This window comes from Anolis carolinensis, chromosome 2 (assembly GCF_035594765.1).
Source record: "Anolis carolinensis isolate JA03-04 chromosome 2, rAnoCar3.1.pri, whole genome shotgun sequence".
In the NCBI taxonomy this organism is placed as follows: domain Eukaryota; kingdom Metazoa; phylum Chordata; class Lepidosauria; order Squamata; family Dactyloidae; genus Anolis; species Anolis carolinensis.
Window position 1 is genome coordinate 76,131,053 of NC_085842.1, and position 17,473 is coordinate 76,148,525.

At 41.8% G+C, this 17,473-nt stretch overlaps 1 protein-coding gene across 14 annotated transcripts in view; it reads right to left on the minus strand.

Annotated features, from left to right (window-relative positions):
* The window catches only part of atp2b2 (ATPase plasma membrane Ca2+ transporting 2), a 352,745-nt gene that overhangs the window by 159,890 nt on the left and 175,382 nt on the right, over positions 1 to 17,473 (minus strand). For all 14 annotated transcript variants that reach the window (XR_010002645.1, XR_010002644.1, XM_062970002.1 and 11 more), the window contains exons 4-5: positions 13,508 to 13,765; positions 11,852 to 11,977 (exon numbers count right to left, since the gene is read on the minus strand). Coding sequence is in view for 12 of the 14 variants with exons in the window: in XM_062970002.1 (XP_062826072.1) it covers positions 11,852 to 11,977; positions 13,508 to 13,765 (384 nt within the window). In the remaining 2 variants the exon portion in view is untranslated. The remainder of the gene's footprint in view (positions 1 to 11,851; positions 11,978 to 13,507; positions 13,766 to 17,473) is intronic.

Genomic DNA, 17,473 nt, shown 5'->3' on the forward strand with positions numbered 1-17,473 from the left:
CTTGAAATCAACACTAACAGCAATACATTAGCTGGCATGCTAATGTTCCAAACGTTTGGGATGAGCAGTTCTTACATCCTGTGGATACTCCACTAAAGTGTATCTTGTAAATGAAGCTCTATCATAGTCCACACTGTATCGTCAAAAGGGCCAATGGAAAGACTGGGGGCCCTTCCACACAGACATATAACCCAAGGCAGATAATTCATAATATCTGCTTTGAACTGGGTTATCTGAGTTCACACTGCCATATAATCCATTTCAAAGTGGATTTTATACATCTGTGTGGAACGGGATTATATTAAGAAATATTTTTTCCTCTACTTTACATAGCAGGAAGAAGAGGGGAGGAATGGGTTTGATTCTTGGCTGATATGGAATAAACTCCCATGTGCGATTTCTCCACATTTAGTTCACATTCACAATGCTCCACAAAGGAGAAACAAAAGTCATAACCACTAAAATAAAACTTGTTAATATGGAAACCATGAGTGTAAATTTATAGAAGGAAAAATACTAAGATTTAAGTAAAGTGATATATGTAGCATAACCAGTGCAGCAAAACTCTTTCTCTAAAAAGTGAGTGCAAATGGAGGCAAACATTATCTGCACACTCAGTGAAATCAAAAGAGCACGAGGCCTTTCAGGTTGGAAGCTTGCTCTTATGCTCTTTCTGTTTAGCAAGAAACGCGTACTGGAACATTTACTGCCAGAGAACCAAAAGTGAATCTGACTTGTTTTTCTTCAGGCAGTAACTGACCTGATTCCTTAATATAGCCACTTTATTTATTTGTTTGTTTGTGGAGAGAACTAATAAAGCATAGTGACCAGACAACTAACATCTCTTGATTTCAGGATTCTCAAGTTTATACTCCCCTATTCATCGCCACGCACAGCTTTCTCTCAGCTACTTTTCTCCCAGGCAGGACTCTAAATACAATGATCTCTTCAAACATAACTACTTTATAATCTACTTTTTTATTCAGGTTTATTTAGAAGAGGGTTCAGAGAAGGTTGTGAGGTTCCACAGTTCTGAGGGAACTCTTGCCGAAGTACCCTCTTCCTACACTGGTGATTTCATGAATGTGAATTTATTTGATGACTGTTGCAGCAGTGGACATTTAAATTTCCCAAAATGCTACGCAATAATTCTGTTCCAGGGACCTGGAGCAGGCATTTGCACCAGTGAGTTCCACCAGGATACTGAGATCTTGACAGCCTGTCCAAAGATGTTATGTGTTGGTGCCAGATCTGGGCTAAGCTGTTGGAGAACATATCAATAGAACAATGTTTGAATATATGCATCTGAAGATAATCTGAAAGACCCCTGTTGAGTACCAATTTCCAACCTCCCATTTTTGGGCAAGGTTCTGGAGCGGGTGGTTGCCACGCAGCTCCAGGAGTTCCTCGATGACACTGATTTTCTGGACCGCTCACAGTCTGGTTTAAGGCCTGGGCACAGTACTGAGACGGCTTTGGTCGCCTTGGTGGATGACCTCCGCAGGGAGCTGGACAGGGGGAGTGTGACCCTGCTGGTTCTCTTGGACATCTCTGCGGCTTTCGATACCATCGACCATGGTATCCTTCTGGGGAGGCTCTCTGGGATGGGGCTCGGTGGCACGGTTCTGCAGTGGCTCCAGTCCTTCCTGGAGGGCCGTTCCCAGATGGTGAAGCTGGGGGATACCTGCTCGGACCCCTGGCCATTGACCTGTGGGGTCCCGCAAGGGTCTATCCTATCCCCCATGCTATTTAACATCTACATGAAACCGCTGGGAGAGGTCATCCGGAGTTTTGGAGGGCGTTGCCATCTCTACGCAGATGACACGCAAATCCACTACTCGTTTCCATCTGAATCCAAGGAAGCCCCTCGGATGCTGAACCAGTGCCTGGCCGCTGTGGCGGACTGGATGAGGAGGAACAAGCTGAGGATCAATCCTGACAAGACAGAGGCTCTCCTGGTCAGTCGCTCATCTGATCGGGGTATTGGGTGGCAACCTGTGCTGGACGGGGTTGCACTCCCCCTAAAATCACAGGTCCGCAGTTTGGGGGTCCTCCTGGATTCAGCGTTGACGCTTGAGGTTCAGGTGTCGGCGGTGGCCGGGAGGGCTTTCGCACAACTCAAACTTGTGCGCCAACTGCGACCATACCTCGTGAAGTCTGATTTGACCACGGTGGTCCATGCCCTAGTTACCTCTAGACTGGACTACTGTAATGCGCTCTACGTGGGGCTTCCCTTGAAGACTGCTCGGAAATTACAACTGGTCCAACGCTCGGCTGCCAGATTAATAACGGGGGCGAGTTACAGGGAGAGATCTACTCTCCTGTTTAAGGAGCTCCACTGGCTGCCGTTCACTTTCCGATCCCAATTCAAGGTGCAGACCATCATTTATAAAGCCCTAAACGGTTTGGGACCCACCTACCTTCGTGACCGTATCTCCTACCATAAACCTGCCCGATCTCTTCGATCATCAGGGGAGGCCCTCCTGTCGCCACTGCCTGTATCCCAGACCCGCCTGGTGGGAACAAGGGAGAGGGCCTTTTCTGCTGTGGCCCCCCGTTTATGGAACTCACTGCCCATCGAAATTAGGCAAGCCCCCACTCTTTTAGCCTTCAGGAAAGATTTAAAAACCTGGCTTTTCCGATGTGCTTTCGGAGAGTAACTATTACACACTTCCTTTGTTACTCCCCCATCATCTACCCTCTAGATTGTTTTTATCTTATGTCCCTGGTCTCCGTGATTGTATTCTTATCCTTTTCTCACCCCAAGTTTTAATTAAGTGTCTCATGCAGCCCACCCTGTGTTATATATATATATATATATGTTGTTTTATATTTTGCTATATTGTACTGTTCTGGGCATGGCCCCATGTAAGCCGCCCCGAGTCCCCGTTGGGGAGATGGTGGCGGGGTATAAATAAAGTTTTTTTTTTTATTATTATTATTATTATTATTATTATTATTATTATTATTATTATTATTATTACTTGGGTTTGGTTAGACCAGTGGTTCCCAACCTTTGGGCCTCCAGGTGTTTTGGACTTCAGCTTCCAGAGTTCCTAACAGCTGGTAAACTGGCTGGGATTTCTGGAAGTTGAAGTCCAGAACACCTAGAGGCCCAAAGGTTAGAAACCACTGGGTTAGACAGATGATCCAAGATCGCACACAGTATAAGGTTTCAAGGCAGGCTTATTTGATTAATTAATTTAATTTAATTGATATGTATGCCACCTTTCTCCCAGAGTGGGACCCAGAGTGGGATCTAACAAATTATTTAATCATTCATTATAAAATAAATCATCTATTTTAATCATTTATATGTTTACATTTTTAAATAGATACATATATTTTTCTATGCCTGATAACTCGTAAAGAAACTTAAGTATGGGGAGGGATGCATTGTATACAGTTCGTGTATAGCCAGTGTTCATTCATCACTCATATTACTTTTTGAATACTACTTTAAATATTCAGTTGCAAACATCAGTTTGAATTGTGTATATTGTATGTCATTCCCAGGCTAAATATAGAGAAGAGTAGCTGCTAATTTTAGGATCAGGTGTAGCTTTTCATCTACATTAGTTTCCAAGTAATAAATGTTTAAAACATAAAGGAAACATGGCCTAAATCCAATTGCTAGTCCAAACCAGAGTAGAACCATTAAATCAATGGGCATTGTCTTAAGCAATTGATTCCATGTGTCTATTTCTATAGGGATATAGGCTATTGGATTTTTACAGGTCAATTAGTCCTTGTTCAAAATGCTTGATACCAGAAGTGTTTTGAATTTCTGATTTTTTACCCAAATTTTGGAATAATTAACTTGGAGATGGGTCCCAAGTCTACACATATACATTTTATACAAATAGTCTGAAGGTAATTTTATAAACAATATTTTTAAGAATTTGGCACATGAAACAATGTTTTTGAACATCAGAAAGCAAAGGTATCATTATCTTAGCCACCTATGTATTGAATTTTGGAGTGTTTCAGATTTTAGGATAAGGGATACTCATTCAACTTGTACTATGTGTTTGTGTGAGATGTAGGGCTGCCAAATCTCAGAGCTTGCCCCGACTCTCTGGTTTTGATGGGTCATCTCCAGGCAAGAGAATAGGGTTCTGTTTAACTCTCCAACTCAAAAAAGCAAAATAGCAACTTGCTATAATTTGGAAATCGTAATTGCTTTGTTAAAATTTGCAAATACTCCAGGAGGTTTCTGTATTTAATCATTCCTTCCCAGCCATTGTAGTGCCAAATCCACCCCCTTTTCTGTATTTATCTTTCAGCTTGAAGCAAATAAGCTAAATTAAATGTCTTGATCTCACCTCCCTAAATAAGAGAAGAATAATTCCCTCACTTCACCTTGATCTAGAAATAGCTCCTTTAGGTTCTGTCATTTTCTCTTTCTTTCTATGTGTACAGTGTTCCCTCACTTATCGCTGGGGTTAGGTTCCAGGACCACCCGCAATAAGTGAAAATCCGCAAAGTAGGGATGCTATATTTATTTTAATATTTATACATTATTTTAGTAGTTATACACTATTTTAAGTCTTTATCAACCAATTGTGTGTTGATAAATCGCCTCCTTCTCCTCCCGTTGCTGCTTGGGCTCCTTTTCTCTCCCTTCGGCTTCACCTTCCTCCCTTCCTTAGGCTGTAAATTGTAATTTTTTATGATTTATAATAGTCTTTTAGAGTTTATTGAAAAATAGTGAATCCGCAAAAAGTGAACCGCGAAGTAGTGAGGGAACACTGTATATGCAGTGGGGGGGGGGGGGGGTAAGTCTGAGTGCGGGAGGGTCTACCCTAGCAAACCTTTTGTATCATTATCCCAATACCTCCATGCATATGGGATATATTAAGCATGGTGATCAGATCATGATATGAATAAACATAACAGTTTAAATAATAAATGTAAGGCCTTCTCGCGGACCATTCTGAGAATTTCGGGGGGGGGGTGAAGCCCCTCAAACCCCCCCCCCCCCGCTACATGCCTGGCTGAGGGAGTTGCTAGGACATGAAGGGGCAGGGCCTAAAGGCAGCAGGGGCCTAAAAGCAGCAGGACCTATCTTTCTGACTGGCAGTTAGGGGGAGAAAGGCACTTCCTCGTCCTCCATAATTTGGACTGTTTTTCTAGGGTTTTTTTTTATTGAAAGACATGGGTTGGATGACTATGTCTTTTGTAGCCACATTTGGTGTGATTACAATTTTATATATATAGATTTTGTGTGTGTGTGTGTGTTTTATTTGGATAACTTGTTTTACAAATGTATTATATAAGTTTATATTTTATTATTCCATCCTTCTGAATATTATATACTTTTGGCATGCCTCACTCTTTTGGGCTGTTTTACTTGTATATCTCCATATATTTTGAAGGTGCCATATAATTAAATGAAGACATTGATAATGCATATCACTTAATGATATCACCCTGGGCCATTCCTGTTATGATTGAGCCTCATGGCTCTGCTTCTGGCAGACGTGGACGTAAGACTCCTCGAGAGTCAGATACTCTCGAGGAGCGAGAAAGAAAGAGGCTGCGAGATATCTTTGCAGAACCATCTGACGAAGAATCTTTTAAGGGGTTCACGGAGAGAATGGAGGAAGAGCTGGCTAGCTCGGAAGAGGATGAGATGGATTGGACTCGGGTAAGGGAGGAGTTGGGTGCCACTGGCAATGATGGGATGGAGGATGATTGGGGACCTTCAGGATTAGACCCATGGACAAGCTGGAGGGATGGGACGGGATCCACAGCTGGGGATGCTGTGGGGCGTAGTCAGAGGTGTTCCAGCTCTGATGAGGAAAGTGATGAGGAAACGCCCGGGTTAAGGAGGGCAGCTGATAGTGATGAGGATTTGTAACTGGCATAAAATGAGGCTTGGGAGCAATTGCAAATTGCGTTGGGCAAGGTAATCTGGACGAACGCTTGGGATCTGTGTGGGACGCTTTCCTGAAGACTGGTGTGTTTTCGTGTGCTGATACGTAAGTTGTTTTGGAATTTGGGTTCAGACGGCGGGAGGAATTGTGTGGGCTTTTGTTTGTGCAAAACCTCTGCTTAATCTCAATAGCTTTGACCTTCCATCATCTTCTTGACGGACGCCATCTGCTACTCTGGATTTACGGACTGAAAACTGACTACGGGCTCGCTTTCCCCTATTGGACTTGGAAAACTGCAAACGTCTGATTCTGCCTCTCGACCTTCGGAACGAACTGGGACTACGCTACTGCTTCAATCCTTGGCTGCTGAGTTTGTATTGGAAATTTGCCTTGCTGTGTGAAGGAGTGACTCCTAGTTACTCAAAACATAGTGCTGGCAGCAGAGAGGCATCTGCTGCCAATTAGTTGCATTCTTTTGAACTCTTTGTTTCCCAGCTTCTGTTTGTTTATCCCCAGGCTGAAGCAAGCTGTTTTGATTTTACCCGGATTAAACTCCGGTTTAATCCGGTTTATCTTTTGAACGTTTTTCTTGCCCCTTTTTGTTTTTAAAGACTAAAGTTGCCTTGCCCTTGTCTTTTACGGGCATTTTGAGTTCTGTAAATCCAATAAACTCTGTTATCTTTGATCTTGTGGCGTTCTGTCCTTGACAATTCCAATGACCCAGACATGATTTTGTATGAATAACTCCTAGCAAATAATAAAACTTCAAAATTCTGGGAGAAAATCTTAGCAAAGTTTTATTAGTGAGAGTCTAAATGAATTATCTTTATGCACAAAAGAAAAAGTGGAATAGGGTGCTTAAAATAGGTAATTATAATAATTCTTACCAACCTCTCCTTGAGTCAAACACACAAACATTGCAAAAATTCTAAAACCTCATATATTAAAATGTAGTTCTGTATATGATATATCTTAAAATTAAGTACTAGTACTTAAAATATTTCAATATTGGTAAAATAATGGTCTGAATCAAGAAAAATCTAATTAGAATAAATGAAGAACAACTTCACTTCTCCCACAGAAGTCTTCCAGGAGTGCAGTTCCATCCACATGAAATCAGGATTCAAACCAAATTAACAACAGCTTTTTCAGCAGCAACCAGCTTAAATATTCCCTAAATACTTTCCAGGATATGGCCAACTTCAGCATGTTTTTGGAACTTCCTTATTTTTCTGAGAAAGGAAAAATGCAAGACTACCCTACAAAAGTTGATTTATATGCAATCATCTACTACTTGTATCAATCTATGGCCTCATATATTGGATGAGATTATGGTGGTAGTGTTGGCGATAAGATTGTTTGCAATCTTAAGTGTATTTGTTACTGGATAACTTATAATTCACATAATGCAAATAAAGTTCACACGAAAATAAAGGCCACAAAGCCAACATGTGCTGAAGCATGCATAGCTGTTAATTAATCAGCCCCAGAGGGTTTTTAACAATCTGTCCCATTTTTATTACGATTTTACCATTTATGTGTTTTAAATGCAATTTTTTATCTTGTATTTTTGTTTTAATTGATATATTGTATTACTGTTTTATCTTTTTATAGTGTGATTTGTATTATGTTGCCTATGTTTTGTTCTATGTTGTTTGGGCCTCTGACCCATGTAAGCCGCCCCGAGTCCCCACGGGGAGATGGTGGCGGGGTATAAATAAAGTATTATTATTATTATTATTATTATTATTATTATTATTATTTAAAAAGTTGAACATCTAAAATGATGGTGTTGCGGTTCAATTGAATCCCAAAGTTGGAAAAAACCACAGGGGCCATCCAGCCCAACCCACTTTTGCTGTGCAGGAATAACGACTCAATATATGAGCCCCAGCAGTATCCACATTCTGCTTTGGATGTTATAAGAACTATGTGTAGATGAAAAGTGGATGTATGCTTCATGGGAACAAAGGCAGTAAAATATGGAATTACTTTTCTATCTGATATTACAAAGCACCTTCTTCTTAAAACTGTTTATGCATCTTTCTCCAATTTGTGAGCCACTATGACAAAAATTAAAGAACAAACTGCAGCCAACCAGCACAAATATGTTGTCAGCAGTGCCTGGCATATCAAAAAACAAAAATGGTCAGCCTTCCACATCACATCTCCTAAGAAGTGTTTCCATACATTTTAGTTGACCCAGCAAATGCATCACCATAGAATGAAATTCAGATATTCTTCTGTTGAGCACAACATTATCTATTCTAATTATCAGCATTTGCCCTCCATCTACAGATCTTTTGAACTTCCACTTCCTACTTTCTTGAGATGCTACTAGCGACACCCAGGACTTCCTACACATAATGCTACGTATTCTGTCAATGATTCACTTCCTGTTCCCTAGTGGCCTCCTATTACTGGCAAAATAGCACATGGGGAGAGCCAGTGACTTGAAACGCCAGCTCTTGAAGTAGAACAGACCAGGCTCCTACTGTTTTTCCTCACTAAAATCTCAAACGGGAAAAAATGAGTAGGAAAAATAAAACCCTGATACATTTAGCTGGTCCCATTTGGCATTCCAAAATATGTTGCAGCCAAAACATTACTTCTAATGAGAATACAATCACCACAAACACAAGTGAGTAGTGTGGAAGCACAGATGGGAAGCACTAATCAATCAGGAGAAGCAAATGTGATTGTAACACTGGAAGCCAAAACTGTGCTGGAATTCAAGAACACTCCATTTCAAAACTGAGGACATTCCTAAGAAAGAACAGTCTAGAGCAGTTATGTTCAGTATATTCACCATCAAGAGCTTAAGAAATCTTAAAGAAGGTATTGGAAGTATAATTCCTAAGCAGATCCCCAAACTCCAGGATATCCATTAGGAGCCCCTTTATGCATGCATTTAGGTAACACAAACATTAGGTATCACGAGAAACAGCAACACATCTTCACCATTGCATGAACCCATTTTTTAGCAATTTTGATGAAACTAAAAGCCTGATCCTATGCATTTTTGCTCAGTTATCAAAGTAATCTGAAAAATATTGGTGTAATAGAAACATGGAGAGGTTAATCAAAGCAATTACCCATGACTGCTCTACTGACAACGTGGTTCCAGCAAATTTATTTATTTATTTATTTATTTACAACATTTATACCCCGCCCTTCTCACCTGAGGGGACTCAGGGCGGCTTACAAAAATTGGCAAAATTTAATGCCCAAAATGCAATCATAAAAACAAAACAATACATACAGATCAATTAATAACATTGTTAAAACACATTATAAAAACCTTAAAAACGTATATATAATAGCATTCTGCAAGGCATGTTGGCTCAGCATTCAGTGTTTTAGAGTCAACCCATAACTCCGGGCTGTGGTGCAGGCTGGTAAACAGCTGCTGCAATAAATCTCTCTGACCATGAGGTCATGAGTTCAAGGCCAGCCCGTGGCAGGGTGAGCATCCGTCAATTAAAAATAAAATATAGCCCCTGCTCGTTGCTGACCTAGCAACCCGAAAGATAGTTGCATCTATCAAGTAGGAAATAAGGTACCACTTATAAAAAGTGCGGAGGCAAGTTTAACTAATTTACAAAGTTGGAATGAGGAACTGAGGAAGTGCCATCAGAGTGGATGATGAAGCAGCTGCTCAGGAGAAGGTTAAATTGCCTCTGCGTCTGTCTGTCTGTTGTCTCTGTCTCGGTTCAATGTGTTTATGGGCATTGAATGTTTGCACTATGTGTACATAATGTGATCCGCCCTGAGTCCCCTTCGGGGTGAGAAGGGCGGAATATAAATACTGTAAATAAATAAATAACTGGAAGTTTTGCTTGGAAATTTGTTTTCACCCTACGATTAGTAAACAGTTGCTACTTTCAAAGCACATCACAGAAGAGGTCAATCTAAGTGGCATTTGGAAACATTTGGAGTAAAAAAAATTGATACACTGTCTGGGTGCAAATTACATCGGCACAAAAACTGGATTCTGCACAAACCCCATTATTTGTGTGCAAAATATGATATTTTTATGCAGAATACATTTTATGAAAAACAAATACAAATTTTAAAAAAGACTCCACTTTTTAGTTGCAAATGGGTAAAAAAAGCTCGCAGCTACTAACAGTTTCTTCAATAAGAGTGTCTAGTCATGTCAAGCCATCTTTCCTCATCAAGAAAAAAAAAGCTGTCATGGAGGCACTGTAGGAATCCTAGGATTATAGTGTGGTCAAACAGCTATCTGGCTCATAGTTCTAAGTATCTCACAAAACTAAAAATCCCAAGAGGTTGGAGCTACAATCATTAAAGTCATATAAAAATGCTATAATTTTGCAATGTGAAAAAAACCTTATAAAACATATTAATCAACGGCCACATGTCTACCTCCCAAGTGATGCCTAGAAAGTTTTAGAAATGATCAAAGAAATCACAAATCTCCTGGTCAGCAGCAGATTACACTGGCAGCAGGATATGTAAAACACCCACTGACCAAATAGTTTCTAGGGCCTTTCTAGGGCTAAGATGCAAGTTTGAAGATGGCACATTGGGCTGGAAGGGCCCTCGCATAATATTTCTAGGAAAACATATTTAAAAGTATACTAATTTCATTACCAATCTATCCTTTATAATGTGACTGCATACAAGACTACCTCTGCTTCCAGAGCTGGATTAACACTGCTGGGAGGATTGCTTATTTGCTCAATAGCATAAAATAATTTAATGCTTACAAGGGCAATTGTCTTATTTCCTATTTTAGCTCATAACATTTTGAGGAAAATACAGTATTTGAATTAAGAAAAAAAACTGCTCTGTGGTATATTTGGCAATCAAATATTCAATGAATTCACATGATTGGTGCCCTTCTGGTCTGAGAGTTTCCTACACCTATGAACTAACAATAGCCAGGAGTGGCTCTTGACATTTATAATATAGGAATTACTCAATTAAACAGAAGGTCAGAGTACATATTTACACCAATCTGATGATTGAAAATGAGATACAGCCTCTCACTTTGTTAAACACCCAAGCAACCATATGATATAGGGCCCTTCCAGGCAGGCCTCAATTCCAGGAGGAACTGGGATATTTTATTCCAGTTCCTCCTGGAATTGAAGCCCCACACCCACCTGAACCCTGGACTTTCCCTGGGGGCTAGCTACATGCCCTCTTGGGTCAACCCTCCCCCTCCCAACGTCCCGATGCATCATTTTCACATACCAGGAGCTTTTGCCAGAAGGACCTAAGCATGCAACCAGGCCCCACACATACGTTTTTGGGATAAATGGGGGGCTGGGAGGGGAGGATGGGGATGCCATCCTACTCCTCTGGACTCTTGGGGCCTAAAGAACCAGGATTGCAGTGGAGATTGACCCCCGGGATCACATAAGCAGTCCTGGAAGTCAATCTCCATAGGGCCCACACCAAGAAAGATCTGGACTTTACATTAAGGTTTAGATCTTTCCAGGTGTTTTATTATTCCAGAATAAACTAGGAAATCCCAGATTACTCCATATTATAACCCAAGACAGATCCCACATTTTTGGCCTTTCTGGAGGGGACCATAGCTATGTCATATAAAAGAAATCTAACAGCCACAAAATGATAAGAATAAAAAAGGAAAAATACGAATAGTAATTATCATAAGTCATGGTACTTAGTGTACTCAGTTGTGGATCAAAAGACACAATGCACAACTAATCGAAGGGGAACTCTTTGGAGAATAAAATATGTAAATTGAAGATTTATTAGAAGACTTTGCAAATGTGGAATTGGATCGATGAAGCAGAACACTCACTGAAAATAACATAAAAAGATTTTTCAATCGGTTTGCCAATCAAAATATAACACAGAAATTATTAAGCTGAATAATTTTGAATATATAGATGGAAAATCCTGGGGATGAGTGGATAAAAAGAATACTTCCAAATCCTTAATTAACAGCAGCTAATTTAAAATTCAAAACTCACCCGACAGAAGCATTGGATCTTTCTCAACAGATTTGCGAACTTGATCTGACTCTCCAGTTAAAGAGCTTTCATCAATCTTAAGGTCGTTTCCTTGAATAAGGACCCCATCAGCAGGTAAGAGGTCACCTATTATTAAAAACAAGTTAAGGATGAAAAATAATATTTTGACATATGATGTCTGAATTTTCAAATGTACATCAATAATCAAAGTGGACACTTTTTCTCAATCAGTGAAAGAAGCTCTTCCTAATTTTCACCAGGCATCACTATAGTACTAATTGCTACCTGTTCACATATTACACTACATAAATGTATACAAAATCTGGCTGTTCAGGTGAAAAAAATGTACTATGTGAACCAATTCTTAGTAACTTATTCACCTGTTATTATTCTATAGCGGTGTTTCTTAAACTGTGTTCCTCCAGGTGTTTTTGACTTCAGCTCCCAGAAATCTCAGCTGTTAGGAATTGTGGGAGTTGAAGTCCAAAAAATCTGGAGTAGCACAGTTTGAGAAACCCTGCTCTATAGCATCATTAATGCTTCTATACATATATTTTGCATCGCCTTTTTTTTTGTAAACCATTACAAAAGAGTCTGTCCACTACAGAAATCCTCTTATGACTGCTGCATTTGTTTCATATTTCTATCCCTCAAAAGGCAACATATGTTCCCTAGATATGCTTCCATTCCAGTGATTTTAACCACAGCCAGGGATTATCATTATATGCCCTGCTATAGATGTGGAATCATCAGGTGACCCAATGAATTTCGTGCAGATATGGAGGTTGCATTCATGACTACAGAGGAAGTCAATGCAATATGGTCAGAAAGAGGAAGAGGTGATTAAGCTCTCTCAGTTAGAGATGGAGACAATGTTATTGTTGTTGGGGACTCAGTGCTTTTTTTAAAAAAAAAAATCCATTCACTAGCAACATAGGAATAGTCCCTTCCTCCCAGCAACTCTCAATATAGACCCCTCTCCATTGCCATATAATCCAAATTATCCAAGTAGATAATCCACACTATCTGCTTTGAACTGGATTATATGTGTCTACATTGCCATATAATCAATTTCAAAGCAGATAATCCGGATTTTAAATGGCAGTGTAGATGGGGCCGTAGTCTATACATTGACTTTGCAGATGTTTTCCAGTTTTCCAGAGCAGAGCTCAGAGCTGTATGTAGGACTAAGGGGGAAAACCAGCTCCTTCACAGTACTACTGAGGCCCCATCTATACTGGCATATAAAATACAGATTATATGCTTTGAATTGGATTACATAGCAATGTAGATTCAGGTTGGATCTACACTGACATACAATCCAGATTATCAGTTCAAATAATCCAAATTATCTGCTTTAAACTGGATTATTCACTGCCATGTAATCCCGTTCAAAACAGATAATCTGGATTGTATATGGCAGTGTAGATCCAGCCTGAGGTCCCTTATACACTGCCATATAAAATATAGATTATATGCTTTGAACTGTGTTATATGGCAGTGTAGATTCAGATAATCCAGTTCAAAGAAGAGAATATAGATGATCTCTCTTGATATTCTGGGTTATATGGCAGTGTAAAAGGGTCCTGAGACAACCCACATGATGAAATGATAGATTTTGGCTATGTTTTCCAGAAGGTATATATCAAAGTTTACCATATTTGATCTGTGCAATGTCTCCAACTACTAGCTCTGCTACTGGGATCTGAATTACTTGTGCATCTCGGACGACAGTAAACTTCTGTTCCTGCTCAATGCGACTTTGAAGTCCCCGAAATTGCTTCTCTTTACTCCAGTCATTAAAGGCAGTAACCAGTACCACGCAAATGACAGAGAGGAGAATGGCAGCGCCTTCAATCCAACCAGCCTCCGCTTCACCCTCATCTTCTGCTCCTCCTGATGCAGTTGCACATGCTTGAGAGACAGCAAAATAGAACAGGAAAGAGATCAGATTTTTGATAAAATGCCCACATTTTTATCATACTTTGAATTTTTAAATGCAATATTAATAATATATCAAATGCAACCCAGATACAAGAGAATCAAGCATTATGCATGAAGAACAAAGAATCTTCGTGACTCTGGTTCCCCCACCGTTCCCCACCCCCTGGAATTTATAAACACTGCTACCACTTCAGAATGGATTAGATGTATGATTGACAGACACAACTGCACCAGATACCTGTACGACTTGGATAAGTGTCCCAGAATGATATGGAAAAATAAAAATAGTAACCTAATTCATAATTAAAGATGGACTCTTCCATTGCTTACACATTAGAGTGTATAGCATGCCTGTATTATGTAAATTAGGGAATGGTGAAACACACCTTCATACCACAAACATTCTCCTCATTGTAAAATCGTTTTGTTGGTTTGGTTAATGTGGCCAAGGGCCTTCATTCCGAAATCCTTCGAAAATTATTCCAAAAGGCTAGTAAACTGTCTAAAGCTGGCTCTACACTGCCCTACAGTATATCCCAGGATTTGATCCCAGATTATCTGGTAGTGTAGACTCATATAATCCAGTTCAAAGCAGATAATCTGGGATCAGATTCTGGGATATAAGGCAGTGTAGATCCAGCCTAGGGCAGGTTTTTCCCTCCAGAGATTGCTGCAATGAAAGGGAGTGATCTCTGTAAGGACCATCTTATTTCATTGAAAGCTAGAATTTCCAATTGAATTTAACAGAAGATGAAAGGAAATACAAATAATTAATTAACTATTTGTAATTGCCTGAAACAGATAATACTGACATATAATATAATATTGGGTGGCAACCTGTGCTCGAGGAGGTCGCACTCCCCCTGAAGGCGCTGGTCCGCAGTTTGGGGGTCCTCCTGGATTCAGTGCTGACGCTTGATGCCCAGGTGTCGGCGGTGGCCGGGAGGGCCTTTGCACAATTAAAACTTGTGTGCCAGCTGCGACCATACCTCGTGAAGTCTGATCTGGCCATGGTGGTCCACGCCTTAGTTACCTCTAGACAGGACTATTGCAATGTGCTCTATGTGCAGCTGCCCTTGAAGATGGCCCGGAAACTTCAATTAGTCCAACGCTCGGCAGCCTTGCTCCTAACTGGAGCTCATATAGGGAGCGGTCAACCCTCCTGCTTAAGGAGCTCCACTGGCTGCCATTCATTTTCCGGACCCAATTCAAGATGCAGGTGATCACCTACAAAGCCCTGAACGGTTTGGGACCCTCCTACCTTTGTGATCGCCTCTCCCCCTATGAACCTGCTCAATCTCTTCGTTCATCAGGGGAGACCCTCCTCTCACTTCCACCACCATCACAAGTGCGGTTGGTGGGGATGAGAGAGAGGGCCTTCTCCATAGTGCCCCCCCCCTGTTCTGGAACTCGCTCCCCAGGGAAATAAGGCAAGCCCCCACCCTGGCGGCATTCAGGAAGAGCCTGAAACCCTGGTTCTTCACACAGGCCTTTGGTTAAAGATTGCCCATCCCCATAACAATTATGTTCCTTGACCTTTTCTGTATCGGTTGCACTTTTCCTGGTTAATATATGAATTCAGGGCCTCTCCCATCCCAAACTGATCTCCAACTGCAGCACTTTATCTGTTATCTTGAGTTTACAACTTTTATAATGTGCACTTTACCTAGTCTATTATTATAACCTCGCTGTTTTAATTCCATGTTCTATTAAGCGTGTTTTTTAGTTCTATAGGTTAATGTTTAAACTTTATAATTTTTTATGTTTTTGTTTATTGATGTATTGTATATTGTTATTGCTTTTATCTGGTATTATCTGTAAGCCGCTCCGAGTCCCCTTTGGGGGAGATGGAGGCGGGGTATAAATAAACTTATTATTATTATTATATGTATTTATTATTTATTAATATTTGTGTGTCTGTACACGCGTGCCTTCAAGTCACCTGTCAATTTATGGCAACTTCATGGATTTCATAAGATTTTCTTTGGTAAAGGTTTTCCCTTGACATTAAGTCTAGTCATGTCTGATGATGTGGGTTGGTGCTTATCTCCATTTCTAAGCCAAAGAGCTGACATTGTCAGTAGACACCTCCAAGGTCATGTAGCCGGTATGACTGCATGGAACACCATAGCAGTACCTATTGATCTACTCACATTTGCATGTTTTCGAACTGCTAGTTTGGCAGAAGATAACAGCGGGAGCTCACCCCACTCACTGGATTTGAATTGTCAACCTTTCGGTCAGTAAGTTCATCAGCTCAGCGGTTTAACCCGCTGTGCCATAGGAGGCTCCTTAGGCATTTTCTTAGGCAAGGAATACTCAGAGGTGATTTTGTCAGTTCCTTCCTCTGAAATATAGCCTACAGAACTGATATTCACTGATGTTCTCCCACTCAAGCACTAACCAGGTCTGACCCTGCTTAGATTGCAAGATCAGATGGGATCCCCAAACTTTTTAAACAGGGGGCCAGTTCACAATCCTTTGGACCACTGGAGGGCCGGACTATAGTTGGCCACCAAGCAATAAATAATAATAATAGTAATAATAATAATAACAACAAAAACAACAACAACAACAAATAAGAGGGTTGGAAGAGACCCTTTTGGGGCCATTGAGTCCAATCCCTCTTTGCCTTTGTGCACCAAAAGCACAAGCAAAGCACCCCTGACAGATGGCCACCCAGCCTCAATGTTAATAATAATAATAATAATAATAATAATAATAATAATAATAATAATAATAATAAAGAGGGTTGGAAGAGACCCCTTGGGCCATTTAGTCCAACTCCCTTCTGCCTCTGTGCACCATAAGCACAAGCAAAGCATCCCTGACAGATGGCCACCCAGCCTCAATGTTAATAATAATAATAATAATAATAAAAATAATAATAATAATAATAATGGTTGTAAGAGAAGAAGAGACCCCTTGGGTCATTTAGCCCAACCCCCTTCTGCCCTTGTGCCATGGAGGCCGGATAAATGGCTTCGATGGGCCGCATCCGGCCCCCGGGCCTTAGTTTGGGGACCCCTGGCTTAGACCATAGGTTATTCATATACAGGCAGGCCCGGCCCAACACGGGACGCTAGCCACGCCCCCGCGTTGGGCGCCATGTTCCCAGGGGCGCTATCGAGCCCCTGGGAGGCGTGGCCACACTTGGCCCCGCCTCCGGCGTCCTGGCCCTGCCTCCCGCGCTGTGGGAGGCATGGCCGCGCGACGTGGGAGGCGGGGTGAAGTCTGACCCCGCCTCCTGCGGCGCCTGCCGTAGGGACAGGGTGCCCGCGGCGGGAAGCGGGGCTGGCCACGCCTCCCGCGGCGGGCACCTTGTCCCAGCCAAGCTGCAGCGGGCGTGCGCTGCGGGAGGCGTGGCCGGCCACGCTTCCCGCTGCGGGCACCTTGTCCCAGCCAAGCCGCAGCGGGCATGCGCTGCGGGAGGCGTGGCCGGCCACGCCTCCCGCAGCACACGCCCAATGCAGCTTGGCTGGGAGAGGGTGCCCGCCGCGGGAGGCGTGGCCAGCCCCGCTTCCCGCGGCGGGCACCCTGTCCCAGCCAAGCCGCAGCGCACGCCCGCTGCAGCTTGGCTATGAGGGTGCCCGCCACGGGAGGCGTGGCCAGCCCCGCTTCCCGCGGCGGGCACCCTGTCCCAGCCAAGCCGCAGCGCACGCCTGCTGCAGCTTGGCT